A 14,615-nucleotide genomic window follows, 5' to 3' on the forward strand; every position below is an offset into this window, starting at 1 on the left:
TTTAAGCATGTTTTTAAAAATACGGAGAAGTCTATCTATAATGTACATAGACTAGCAGCCGTGTAGTCTGAGGTACACCAAATAGAGCAAATCATTGCACTAGAACTAATTACGGCTGTCTTAGAGCTTCAGGAAACTTGGACTAATTCAATTTTCTAATCTCTAAGCAAAGGTTATGCTTTTGAACTCTCCATAGGAACCAGGTATATTGCCAATTTTGAGGGATATATAAATTCCTATGTATACCTTAAAATTTTTATTTGTATCCCCTGTAGGTCAGAAGTTCTTAAGTTGAGGATCTTTGACATTATTCAGCTGGAAGTTAAGGAAAGTTCTATAGGTTTTATGTTGACATTTCAGGATGGAGATAATGAGTAGAAGCAGGAGTTAGTGAAGAAACTCAGTGACTCGCTGATGCAATTTCTTATCTCTTTGTCTGTAATCTCCCCCTTCCAAAAAAAAAACCAACAAAAAAAACCCCACAAAAAACATAAAGGAACAGATTTTGAGTGACTCTCCCCCTTTTTTTAAAACTCTGCATTTGGATGTGTCTGAGTTTTGACTTGAACCTGGCAAGACATTAGATGACCACCTTACTTATGATTATTTAGCCGTGACTTAATCACTTTTGCTATAAAGTACCTCTTCACTACTCACATCTACAGGCCCTTTTTACAAGTAAGGGAATGAGTTTTATGAAATTGGTATTCTTTCTTGCCATGGTCCTTTTCAAAAGCCTCAAGCCTCCTCAGAGAAACCTCTCCTTTGTTTCTATGTGACCTCTCTCTCATCCATTTCCTTTTTCTAGATGCTTTATTTTCATTTCTATCAGTATTCCCTATTAAATGAAAATAGATACTTCTACATTTTTCAGAGAGAAAGAAAAGACCTTGTGGATATTTGTCCCTCCTTTTTAAAAAATATGTCACCCAACTGCTGCTCTACTATTTGCTTTTCTTTTAGGTACCATGAGTAAGAGTAACATTAAATCATACCCTCCACTTCAACCTACTGAAAGTAGAAAAGTACGTCATCCTGATGAGTGGGGAGAGAGTATGGGTTATCGCATACCACGAATATTCGGAACTACAAATCAAGAATCTGAGGATGGGAAGCCATCCTGTTCATTTCACCATGCTATGTCAAAAAAAAAAAAATCACAGTTCTATGAACAATCTTTGCTCTTAAAGAAGTTTCTTCTAAAATTAAATCACACGAAGAGTAGGAATACCAAGAGGCCTTTTCAGAAAGATCTTTAGCACAATTTAGCTTGTATTTGCAGTTTTTCTCAAACCAGTTTTGGGAGAAATTTATGGTTAATATACCTCACAGAATCCTTCTGAATGCCAGCTCCATGTGTCTTGGGAAAAAACAGATGGCCCAAAGTGTTTATAGAAATGAAACTGGGGGGTGGGGGAGAGTGAAAGTTCAAATAGTATCACATTGGGTAAATAAAATTTGCTGATCTCAAAGGTAGTTTGTTCTTTTTACAAAATTTTGTTTCCACATAGTTTTTTCTTATTCTCAAACCATTTTCATCTCCTTCTTTACTCCTCCTGCCACCGAAAAGGGCAAAGCCATGACCATTTTTGTGGGACTGCACTTTCTTTTTTTTTTTACTTTGTATAAGCTTGGGTATGTCTGATTTTTGACTTGGACCTGGCAACTCATCTCAGTCATAATCAGATGACCACTGCATTACAGATAGTTAGCCATGTATTATTGGAGGCTTTCTCTAAAATGGGAAATGCCACTTCCTTAGTCCCACTCTCTTCCCTTCTTTCCAGGGTCCCTTATAAAAACAAGAGAATGAGCTCTCTTAAACTAATGCTTTCTTGCCTTAGTCCTTCTCAGAGCCTTCAGAGAGATAATCTTAAACTGTTTTTTATACAGGAAAATGGTATGATTAACAAATTATTTGATGTTTTGGTGTGGAAGTAAAAAATCTGCCACTGATAAAGTTTCCTTTTTTTTTTTTTACTTAAAATTCTAAGACCTTTGGGTTGTGGACCTTTTTGTCTAAGAATGATACCTGGAGGCTCTGTAATGAAGGTGTAACTTTTAAGTATTTTCCAACCCTTTTCTGAAAGTGTTACAGAAAGATTTTGATAATAATTGTTTTATATGGAGAATCTTACATTTTATTAATAGAAACAACTTTCTCAGTATCCCTTTCCAATCTATTGATTTTTCAGGTGAGGGGGAGGAGGTAAGAAAAATTAAAATTCTAGTTTATATTAGGGTACCTCACAAATCATTAAAGAAAACCTTTATTCCCCCATTCTATTTAAGACTGACAGTTGAGCTGATAATCTAACATTCATATTTAAATTTTGTGCTTTGGGATGTAGAGATTTAAGCCCTGCAAATGGGAAGAGTTAGAGATTCTCACTGGTTTTTAGTCAGAAGTTCAATTTTTCTTTTTAATTTAAAAATTATGAAGTGTTCCAGAGATGCTTAAAAAGAGAGAATAATACAAAAACACTTGTGTATGCACTGCCTGGTGTAAAAAAGGAAAATATGAGAAATGTTATATGAGTCATCCAGGCGTTACATTTAACAATCAGTATGAAATGTTAGTATTGACACATTTATTTAACACTTAATATGTAAGGGGTCATTTACATGTATCATCTACTTTTATTCTTTTAATAACCTTATGAGAGGGTTCTTATCCTTGTCTTTTTGAGCTTCAAAAAGCTCAAAAAATATGCTAGTGGTCACATTGCTAGAAAATGGTGAAAGTCAAGGATTTGAAATCTGATTTATGTTTTTCTAAGACCCATACTACTCTTCAATGTATACACTACTGCTTTCCAAAAAAGACTTAATATATGTAAGAAAGATTCAAATGCCCATTTTTCTGTGGCATCATAAACTTTCAATAAAAAGTGAGTGGCTGTATAATAATATCCAATGGAGGTGATACAGTAATGTAATTTATTCAAGTCATCCACTTAATAGGTATTTGTAGAACCTACTACATGTCCAAACACTATTCTAGGCACTTGAAACGTTTTGCTGAAATAGACCAATTTCTGCCCTCATGGAGCTTACATTCTTAGAATGGGAGTCAGACAATAAACACAAAAGTAAAATATATAATATTTTGATGAGGTTAAGTGTTAAACAGAGCAAAGAATACATCTGGAAAGGGAGAGTAAAATGGTGGTGTTTGGATTGAAAATTTAGAGAAGTTGACTGGATTACTTTTGAATAAATAGCTGAAGGAAGTGAGCGAGCTAGATAAATAGATATCTGGACGGAGAGTAGGAATGTGCCTGACCTACAGTCAGGAATGTGCCCAGGGAGAAATAGGAAGGAAACCAATGTGGATGGGACAGTATAAATGATCAGAAAAGTAACAGGAGTTACTGTTGTTGAACATGTGAAGATTTTCACTTTGAACCTAGAAAACCATTTGGGTTTTCAATGGAGGAGAAGGTATGTTGAGAGTAGATTGCAGGGGACAGGAAGACTAATAAAGGCTGATGAAATACTGCAGGCAATAGATGATGGTGGCTTGGACTGAGGTGGTTAGAAGTGATTGAATTCTAAGTAGACTTTAAAGATAAAGCTGACAAGTTGATTGTGGAGGTATGAGAGAAATGGGAATTAAGCATTTTGGCTTTAGTAGGGAGAAAGTCGGAGTTCTCAGTACCTGAGATGGGGGAGTCTGCAGAAAGTTCTGCTTTGGGAATGAGGATCAAGAGCCTAGTTTGAGATAATTTAAGAATCAGATGCCAAGGAGATATTCAGAGTAGCTTCTTGAATATTCCGAGTTGAATTTAAGATAGGGCAGGCTCAAAATATAAATTTGGAAGTTACTGGCAGAATGATGAGAGTAAAAGCCTTTAGAGTGGATGACATTACTTGGGGAATGAGTGTAGATGAGAGAAGAGAGTTCAAGAATTGAGTCTGATCATAAGCCAACATTTAAGTTAGAAAGATGAGAGCAAAGCAGAACACAAAGTCTAAGTGTCCTAAAGGCATGAGAAAAAAGTTTTAGAAAAAGAAGGATTTTTCTGTCAGTGCTAAGGAGTGTTCTTGTGAGTTGAGGATGGAGAAGTAATCATTGAATTTGTCAGCGTGGAGGTAAGCTGGAAAAGAGCAGAGAAATAGTGGGAACTAAAACTTGATTGAAACTAGAAAAAAATGGAGATAGGGAGTATAGATATCTTTCAGGGAATTTGCTATAAAGAAGAGAGAAATGGGACAGTAGCTTAGAGAGGGTCATGATACTAAGGGGATTTTGATTTTTCTTTACTTTTCATTAAGATGGGAAAAATAACTACGTTTTCATGGTGGTAACCACGTAGGAAAAACTGGTGATGTGTGAATGGCAGGGGGTAATTGTAGGGTCAGCACGGTGTGGGATTTATCCCATAGTAGGAGATGAGGTCTCCTAGTGTGGATAGTTAATCCAGAAGAACAAAAGAAAACCTAAAATATATGGGAAAAATGTAGGTAAGAGGTAAGATGTAGTTGTGGGAGTTTGCAAAGTTTTGTTCTTACTGCTTCAGTTCTTTCAGTGAAATCAGAAACAAGATTGTCATTTGAGAGTGACAGTGGGGTGAAGAGATCCTGATTTGAAGAAAGAGGAACAAGTATGAATTAGGGGTTTGAGAGGGTGAGAGAAGGCATGTCTAAGAAAATACATTATTGCTGCTAGGGCAGATTAGTAGTCCAACTGAATTTAATTAAACTGAATTAATTTCAACAAACTTCATTGTTTTATTTTCCTTCAATTATATTTACCAACATAGGCGCAGACAGAGAGTTGTCAGTATGTTAACCCAGAGTGGTGGTTTTATCAGGCAAGTATCCTATCTCCTAAGGAAGAGAGGGCAGAGGGGAGGATAAAAGAAATGGAACATCTGTAATGATAGGAAATTAAATTTTAAAAAGCGGGAAGAGAGCACATCAGAGTGAGAGACAATGGAAAGTTGGTAGGATCAATGGATTGTCTCAGTGAGGAAGATTATTGAGTTTGGGTTATTTCATAAAATGAATAAGAACAAAACGGGAAGAATAAAGTGAGCTGTTAGAAATTGAAATTTTCCTATTTGGGGATATTTAGTTCTGGGTTTTTTTTTTTTTTTAATCATTTTTCGCCATTAAAAATAGCACGTATAGTTAGCATGTTTGTATATAAGGTTTTTGGCACCTTATGTTTTCTTAGTTGTAAAGAGTAGAATTATTGAATTACAGGATATTAGTATTTTTCAGTAAATTTCCTAAAGAGTATTTCCAGGGTATGTTCTCTTTGGCAGCGAGTTTCCATTCCACTAACACCTTGCTTACATTAGATATTTCATTTTTGCTCTCGCTCTTCATTTTCCCTTTTCTCATTTTTTTTTCTCTTTTCTAATTTGATAGGTCAAAAGTCTCTCCCTCTTTTTTTAAAGTATCTCTCTTCCTCTTTATGGTTTTCACTTTAAAGTTTAGAAAACACTCTTCATTTACTCTGGCAAATGTAATTAAAAAGATAGGTACTCAGAAATTAGTGAGAATTCAATCAAATGATAGATTTTAGTCATCAATTTTCCTATGTATCAAAATATCTTAGAAAAAGGGTGCTTGAGTGGCTCAGTTGGTTAGGCGACTGTCTTCAGCTCAGGTCATGATCTCAGGGTCCTGGGATGACCCCAGGGTTCTGGGATGACCCCAGGGTTCTGGGACGACCCCAGGGTTCTGGGACTGAGCCCCACATCAGGTTCCCTCTGCTCTGCAGGGAGCCTGCTTCTCCCTCTCCCTCTGGCTGCCACTCCCCCAGCTTGTGCGCTCGCTCGCTCGCTCTCTCTCACTCTAATAAATAAAATCTTAAAAAATAAATAAATTTAACTTAAAAAATATATATCTTAGAAAAAGGAATTCCACCTAAAATAGGAATAAAAACATCTGGGAAATAAGATAGAACCTAATAAATTATCACTGAAAAACTTGGCATAAAGGCATTTAAAACGGATGAATGAAGGGGAGAGACCAAAAGAACTCTGTGTTAAATAAAGTTATGATTTCCCCCATCAAATACACATTAACAAATCCAGTCATTTAATTCCTTCTGATTTTGCAGAGCATTAAAATTTCTAAAGAATAGTTATAAACAAAAGACAAAAATTGTAAAATAGTATTCATCCCTGACTTCAAGAATATTATGAGCAATGCTTATCATTCATCAAGTTTTTGGTATTATGCTATCTCATTAATTCTTCCCATGTCATTGTAGGTTTTATTACTCTAATTTTCTAGGTGAGAAAAATGTATGGTCTACAATACTGAGTAACAGAAAACGTAATGAACAGGTGTTAATTTTGTGGTGAGGATTTGAGCCTAAACCTACCTAACTTCAAAACCCACTCTCTCAACTAATTTACTATACTAGTACTTAAGGTTAGGGGAGGATAGACAAAACAATATAAGGATAGGGGAAATTAGCTCCACCAGACAATAAAGGGGATTACAAATATAATTAACAAAATTTTGTGGTGTTAGTCCAAAAAAAAAAGGATAGAAACACTTGAAATTTAATAGGTAATCCTGAAATAGTCTTTAATAACTGATAAAGTTTATTATATTTATCAATTTATGATGAAATCAATGTCACATAAATGAGGAATTGGTTTATTTAAAAAGTGGTATTCAGACATTTGGGTAGATGTTTGGGGAAGAAACCAATTTAGATTTTTATTTATAGCAAAATTTGAGAAAATTTAAAGAGAATGGAGAGGGAAACCCAGGTAAATGTTTTTAGTTCTAAGTTTTGTAATATTTTAGCATCATTTCTGTTGTAACATTAACTATATTTACTCAATTGTCTGAACTTTCTAATAAGTCATTTAGGATAAACAAAATTTTATTTTTTTGGTAAAGTGTGTTAAGAACATTTTGAGAAGCACATTTGTTTCTTTGGATTTGCAGATTTTAAAACAATTTAGTAATTGCTTATTTGTCTAGACCACTGTGCTACACATAATAAAATAGCCAAGAAATGAGAAACATTTTCTTATCAAATTCAAGCTATTTTGTAGTCAGAAATCACATATAAAGTACTAATCGATTTCTTTTAAAAAAATTTTTTTAATAATCGATTTCTAATTATTAAAATATATTCTAAGTGAATAGAACAAGAAAATCTAATTTGCAAATCTTTCTAATAACTCTGATTTATTTGTTCCAATTTGTGATTTACTTAAAAAGATATAATTCATAGAATCTTTATTTCCTTGGTCTGAGACTTTTTTGTTATGTAAACTATATTTTAGTCTTTACTGGAAAAATGATAGTTTGACAATAGAAATTTCCGAGGAAAACTTTTTTTCTTTTTCTTTTCTTTTTTTTTTTTTTTAAGATTTTATTTCTTTGAGAGAGCAGGAGAGGGGGGAGGGTCAGAGGGAGAAGCAAACTCCCTGCTGAGCAGGGAGCCCGACGAGGGACTCCATCCTGGGTCTAGGATCATGACCTGAGCTGAAGGTAGTCACTTAACCAACTGAGCCACCCAGGGGCCCTGAGGAAAACATTTTTAAAAGCAGGAATTTAGAGGATGGTAATATTGGAAGAAGGCTGGATTAAGTTCTGGGGTAAATTTGTACAAAACGTAAGGGAAATTTGAAATTTCAGTGATGGCAAAATGGAGAAGTAACTCCAAGGATTCTAAAAGGAAGTTATAACATATCAGGATTTATATGAAAATGTTAATGGAATATGCAAGAAGATGACTTTTTATGTAGAGTGTTTTAGTTTTAATACTTAATAGTAATTTGATAGGGTTTGGGGAATCAGAAATTGGTTAGATGAAGATTTTTTTTTAAAATCTGGTTTTACTTTCTTTTTTGTCATTTAAAGATTTATTGTATTTGAGAAAGAGAGTGTGTGGGAAGAGGGGAAAGGGGAGAGGGAGAAGAGAGTCTTAAGCAGACTCTGTGCTGAGTGCAGAGCCTAACATGGTGCTTGATCTCAGGACCCTGAGATCAGGCCCTGAGCTGAAACCAAGAGTCAGTCTCTTAACCAACTGTGCTACCCAGATACCCCAAATCTGGTTTTGCTTTTTGAACTATAAGAAAATACTAGTAATCAGAACTGTTCATTTTTTAAAGTTTGGTATTTTTAAAAAATTTTTTACTCTTTTTTTGAGTAGGTTCCATGTCCAACATGGAGCTTTGATCTCATGACCTTGAGATCAAGTCCCATACTCTACCGACTGAGTCAGCAAGATGCCTCCATTTTTTTTTTAAGGTCACAACAACTTATAAATAATTAATTCAATGAAAACAACTCAAACTTTATATTTTCAGAATGTAAGGAATTTTGTAGCTTTGCATATGTAAGGCATAGAAGAAGGCTGGTCTAGTTCTGAATATCCTATGAGCTGCATTTTTCAAATTTCTTACTTGTTTATTTGATAAACATTTGAGTACTGTTTGTGTAGATAGTATCTGTAGGAGGTAAATGAGTTAGAGTCTTTTCTATCTAATGGGGATGTTAAGACAGATAAGAAAATGTTGATTATGAGTCATGGTAGGTACTTTAAAGAAGGGGTTATTTCTACATGTAATGTAGCTGATATTTAAAATTCATTCACAGCTGTATTGATAAATTTCATTTCCTTTACTATATATTTCCTACTCTGAGGCTATAGGAGTTTGACAGACAATAATGTAATCAACCATTCCTTAGCTTTCCTATTTATAAAAGGTGGTGTATTTTAAGAATTACGATTTAAGTATCTTTTCCTCAGGAATGCTTGCAAACAAACCTCTTTTTTTGTTGTTTCTTTTTATTCTTTTTTCTATTTTCCTTTTTTTTTTTTTTTTGCAGAGGTTACGCACAGAAAATAGACTTTTAAAACAGCGCATTGAAACATTAGAAAAAGTAAGTAAATAACTACTTATGCAAGTTTCTGTTGAATGCACAGTACTATTTTCTGTTTATTTGAATAAAGGTACAAGAAATCTATCACGTCTCCAAAGTTGTGGTATTAATTGCTTAGCTTGCCTAGTTTACTACTTAACTAAATAACTTGTCATTAATAAAAAATTGATCACTATGAGTCCTTGAGCTTTAAGGTTAAAGTTTTAATTAAGGTAATTGTTAGATGAACATATTGATTTGTTTTCTTTACATACAATCTCTAAAAAGTACATTCTTTAGAGGTAACCTAATTGAGAATTCATTCTATATAGTATTTAAAAAATGACTTTCAAATGTTAACCTGACTTTCTAACCATGTATTAAATGTGTCAGTGATTCCTTTAAGGCCTAGGATTCCTTTTAGTTTAGTCAGAATGACTGACTGATTTCTCATATATAAATTCACCATGGTGTTGATTTTCAATTAAAATTAAATTAAACATTTGGTTCTCAGACTTATTTTGATACTACTTATTACCTCTTTCTTCCTTTCTGTTTCATATAAAATAACTGGGCAAATGTGGAAAGTTTTGCATTATTTTTAATATTGTGCTTTTGATGTAATGTCTATTATAGTCTTGTTCTGATGTTATAAGAAAATATAGAGTAATAAAAGTATAGTCTAAGAGTTTTGGTTTATTAAAAGAAAAATCTGAATTCACAGTCTTTGGGCGTTTGGAAGGGCTTTTTTTTTTTTTAAACAAAAGATGAGAGTAAGTAGGTTAATAAATGATATGGTTAAAATCTTCCTTGAAAATCTACAGATCAATATTCAAGAGAGAAAACATGAAGATATGGATAGTTTGGTTATTTGTCTTTTGTTTGGAAGCATCACACCACACTCAAGGATAGGATGTTTATTTCATGTCTTTTGGTTGTATAATAATTTCAGGTACATTATATTAAGTCAAAAATAGTTTTCCTTTTTTCCTTCATCTTATTAGAGTTGCTTTGAGAATAATTTTACTCTTTTGGTGACTCTGTAAAAACGTTGAGCTTATTTTAGTTAAGTTGTTCTAATTGCATATTGTTTTTTCCACTCAATACTCAGTTTATAATATCTGTCTTCTTAGTAGTCTTTTATCTTTGGAATGAGCTATTTTCACAGAGAAAATGTTTTTATTTCACTGAACTGTCAGAAAGATAAAGGTGCTGTAGGAAAATGTTAAGTTTGGAATTTACTTCTAGAAAATTAAGTACCTTTCTACTGGCTTACATAGCCTAGGTCTGTCCTGTAGTGCTTTGAATTCTGTAAATACTTATGTATCAGTTAAATTCTGTAACCAAAATGTTTAATTATTGAATTATTGCTATAGTTTATTATGTTGAGCTCATTATTTTCATGTGTCATATTTTCCTTGCTTTGCTTCTTTGGAAGTTGCTGTTGTACAAATTGCTGTCACACTTTATAAGTGGAATTGCTTACTCAAATTCCTTCTCCCTTTCCCATAAGTTGTTTGACAATGTGGCTGATTTCAAACATGAAGACTTAAAAGTACACTTTAAAAAGAAGCTATTTGCTTGTCTCAAATGATGAAAAACATCTTGGAATTTGTGTTTGGTCTTCTAGAAGCATATGATTTTCTGTAGTCTATCCTTATTTTGATATATTTTTCTTAAAGGCTAAGAATAATAAACACAGTAAATAGCCTTAAAATCAAATCTAAATATCTATCTTAATTACAATGAAAAGTAGATGGAATTTGGGCATGCTTTGTTTCTTCTTATTCCTAATTTTATGCACCTTTATTTTATTTCTTTCTCTTAAAGTTCTATCTGAATTTTTCCTTTTGTAGGAAAGTGCTTCCTTGGCAGATAGATTGATACAGGTATAGTTTTTTTGTTTTTGTTTTTGTTTTTTTAACATTTTCTCTAACTTTACTTCTAAGGAAAGTCCTAAACCTAGAAATTCACATTTTAATGCATGAATTTTACATGCATTTTCCTAGAAATAATTTTTGGGGCTGGTATATATGTGTGTAAACTTAATTTTTTATAACAGTGTGTTATCTTGGTTTATTAAACACCTTTTGCACGTTTTAAAGCTAACCTTAAAATATTTATTCCAAAATGTCAATCAGTGGATTCTGTGAAATTAACTACTATACATTGAAAATTTTAGTCCTGCATGTACAACTCAGTAATATTGCATGAATTGAATTTTTATTGACTGAACGAAGAATTGTTCTTAAGATTATCAGATAATTTTTTAATTTCGCTTTCCAAAATTTGCTGGAGCAATAATGAGCTGCTGGTTAATAATTACTTAGGTTGTTCTGTTCTCTGAGGTTTTTTTTTTTTTTTTTTAAACATATCACAGTAAATAACTAAACCTCACAAAGGCAGTCTTTCTTGAATCTATCCTAAATTGCTTTACACACACACAAATTATGTCCTAAGGGACAAGTGACAAGAGCCCAGGAGGCTGAGGAAAACTACCTCATAAAACGGGAGTTGGCCACCATCAAACAGCAGAGTGATGAGGCCAGTGCTAAACTGGAGCAAGCTGAAAATACCATCAGGAAGCTCCAGCACCAACAACAATGGGTAAGGAGTCTGGTAGTGCTTTTTCTCACCTTTCTCATCCCCCTTCCCTTTAAGCCTTTTTTTTTTAGCACAACTTCTGTGCTCTTGTTTTTAAGTAAGTTTGTTTTCTACTTTAATTGAATTCTTAATCAGTTTTATATTCTGTAATACTTAGGGGTCTTATTGTTGTCTAAGGACTCTTCATTCTAACATTCTTTCTCTGTCCACACAATTTTGTTAGAAATAGGTTATATTTTCTTTTCTTACATTATATTTTAAGTAACAGAAAATAAGTGATGTTGACCAGACTTGCTTCTTAGGTTTTAGAAATCTGTTCCATATTGGTATTTTACCATGGGTTATTTTTGATTCTTAACTCCAGCTAGTTCTTGTTAATTGTGCAGATGAAATACTATCCAACATGAAGAATATATGTAATTATCTCACTAAAAGTTTGATAATGTGGGGATTTATGTCTTATGAAAAACTACAGCCTTAACTTCCTACGTCAAGACCTCAAATTATGGTTTAAGATATATGTTTACATTTTTTCAAGAGGAGAGAAATTTCAAAATGAAAAAAGGAACTTTTAAAAAGTTACGTTAACTAATTTAGGTTACTAATCAGCTTTTCTTAGGTATCTTGCAGCTTAGACAGCATTTTCCATTGGCAAATTCAGACTAGTGTAATCTTAATCAAGGATATGAGGGCTAAAAAGAAAAGCCAGCTGTTTATTTTTAAAAAAGTATTGTTTCTTGTTTCAGTTTTCTGTTCTCAGGAGTTAGACTATAACAGGAGTAGGCAGAAAAGGTTACGTTAAATCTAGAACTCTACGTGGGTCAGGAAGGCAAATAGAATTACTTCAAAGTTGGACATTACTTTTATTCAGTAAAATTAAGAAACACCATCATAATCTGGCTATGGATATCAGAAAACTGAAAGCAAGAAGAAATTGACAATTGAAAAAAAATTTTTTTCTATAGTGTTAATGAAGATCATTAAGGAAAATGAATAGAAAGGTGGTGAAAGAATATTAAAAAGTTGGGAATGCAGGTGCCTGGGTGGCTCAGTAGGTTAAAGCCTCTGCCTTCGGCTCAGGTCATGATCCCAGGGTCCTGGGATTGAGCCGCATAGGGCTTTCTGCTCAGCAGGGAGCCTACTTCCTCCTCTCTCTCTGCCTGCCTCTCTGTCTACTTGTGATCTCTATCTGTCAAATAAATAAATAAAATCTTAAAAAAAAAAAAAGTTGGGAATGCAAATGTTTTGTCCTGCCTTTGTATGAAGTGTTGATATCAAAGCATAAAAAATAGAAGAAACAGAATTGGGAGTTTCTGTTTGGGATTAGGTTAAACTGAGTTATCAATGTAATGTGCTTTCGTTATAGGGAAAGATAGTAAGTGTTATGTTTTCATTTAGCATAAGCTACAGTCACAATCCATTAGAATCACAAATTACTAGCTCTTTTTGCATGCTTTTTCAAATATTGAGACTTATAGGACATAAAAATAAGAAAGCTTGTTTATGATGAAAAAAGTAAAACGGGCAAGCAAAAAATGGCCAGAATGAACTAAAGCTTTAGAAAATAAAATGTAACAAAAGAATCTCTGTGCTGTTTCAGAGACAAGATAGATTCACATTGTGGAGCTAAAAAATACAACAAGTAGAATGCAGATCTCTACTCTGATTTTGTTTACATTTTTTTTTCTCACTTGGCAGACATTCTTCTAGACTGGAATAAAATGTAAAACAAACATTTAAAGCAGTAAAACAAATGTAAAACAAACATACAAAACAGGCAAAAGTAACAGAGCCTTGGTTAAATTTCTAACTTCAAAGCAAATGCATATTTCTAGATAATAAAATAATTTGCAAAATACAGGAATACAAGAATATTATTGTCTTTAAAGGATTTTAGAAAATAAGGGATACTGAAGACTTTGAAGTGGGCAAAACATAGCTCTTAAGTAATTATGTTTAGATATCTGAAAAAAGAACCAGTGACTTTGATGATGCTTCATTAAAAATTCCTAGAACATCTGGTTTATAAACAATTGGAAAAGTGACTTTTATTCTTTAAAAGGGAATTTACTATGTATAACTCAAAACTGACTTTGTTTCTGCAGTAAAGAAAAACTTTAAAACGCCCTAAGTGTCATTTTAAAAGTGATTTGTCAGGTACTCTCATGGTATCTTTCTGGTTAAGGTAGAGAAATATAGATGAAAATAGTAAACCTAATTGGTTTTATATGTGATTAACTATGTCAAGAGGTTATCCATGTTGAAGCAAAAATACATCAGAGATGTCTTTGTCTCCTAAACCTATGTTTCCAAGTATTTTAATGTTATTAAACCCTTATATTGAAGTATGTTTAATAATTTTATACATGAAATATTTTAGAAATGTAGCTAATATGTTACACAGTGAATAAAGATTCCAAAATATGTTTAAAGTATATTCAGGGGCACCTGAGTGGTTAAGCATCTGCCTTTAGCTCTCAGGTCATGATCCCATGGGATCGAGTCTGCCTTTAGCTCTCAGGTCATGATCCCATGGGATCGAGTCCTGGTGTAGGGAGCCTGCTTCTCCCACTGCTTCTGCCTCTAGAGGCCTCTCTTTCTCTCTGTCTCTCATGAATAAATAAATGAAATCTTAAAAAAAAAAAGTATATTCAGAATAAGAAACAAAAATAAAAGATTATTTTATAGAAATAAATCTATAGCCTTGCCCTTAATTTTCAAATTCAGAGAGATGTCTTAGTGATGCTTTATATAACAAAGACCTAGGAATTTTAAGTGATAGGAAATCAGGAATTGGTCAGTAATGCAATACAGTTTACCCTCCCCATCCCCAACCCAAGTAGTCTTCCTGGAAGATCCAATTTAATTCTAAGTAACTTGCAGGAAAAAAATTTGTAGTGTTGTTTTCGTTTGAAAACCAAAACTTGGGGGTGCCTCGGTGGCTCAGTGGGTTAAAGCCTCTGCCTTTAGCTTAGTCATGATCCCAGGGTCCTGGGATTGCATCGGTCTCTCTGCTCAGCGGGGAGCCTACTTCCCCCTTTCTCTCTCTCTCTGCCTGCCTCTCTGCCTACTTGTGATCTCTGTCAAATAAATAAATAAAATCTTTAAAAAAAAAAGAAAAGAAAAGAAAAAGAAAACCAAAACACATGTGCATTGTCTAC

The 14,615-nt window shown here is 33.3% G+C and overlaps 1 protein-coding gene across 12 annotated transcripts in view; it reads left to right on the forward strand.

The window, feature by feature from the left end:
* The window catches only part of EVI5 (ecotropic viral integration site 5), a 207,896-nt gene that overhangs the window by 85,918 nt on the left and 107,363 nt on the right, over positions 1-14,615 (forward strand). For 11 of the 12 annotated variants that reach the window (XM_032361241.1, XM_032361250.1, XM_032361251.1 and 8 more), the window contains 3 exons: positions 8,818-8,871; positions 10,707-10,739; positions 11,311-11,457. In XM_032361241.1, the coding sequence (XP_032217132.1) occupies positions 8,818-8,871; positions 10,707-10,739; positions 11,311-11,457 (234 nt within the window). The remainder of the gene's footprint in view (positions 1-8,817; positions 8,872-10,706; positions 10,740-11,310; positions 11,458-14,615) is intronic. The other variant, XM_032361249.1, reaches the window with a different exon arrangement.

The sequence above is a fragment of the Mustela erminea genome, chromosome 10 (genome assembly GCF_009829155.1).
Source record: "Mustela erminea isolate mMusErm1 chromosome 10, mMusErm1.Pri, whole genome shotgun sequence".
Taxonomy (NCBI): domain Eukaryota; kingdom Metazoa; phylum Chordata; class Mammalia; order Carnivora; family Mustelidae; genus Mustela; species Mustela erminea.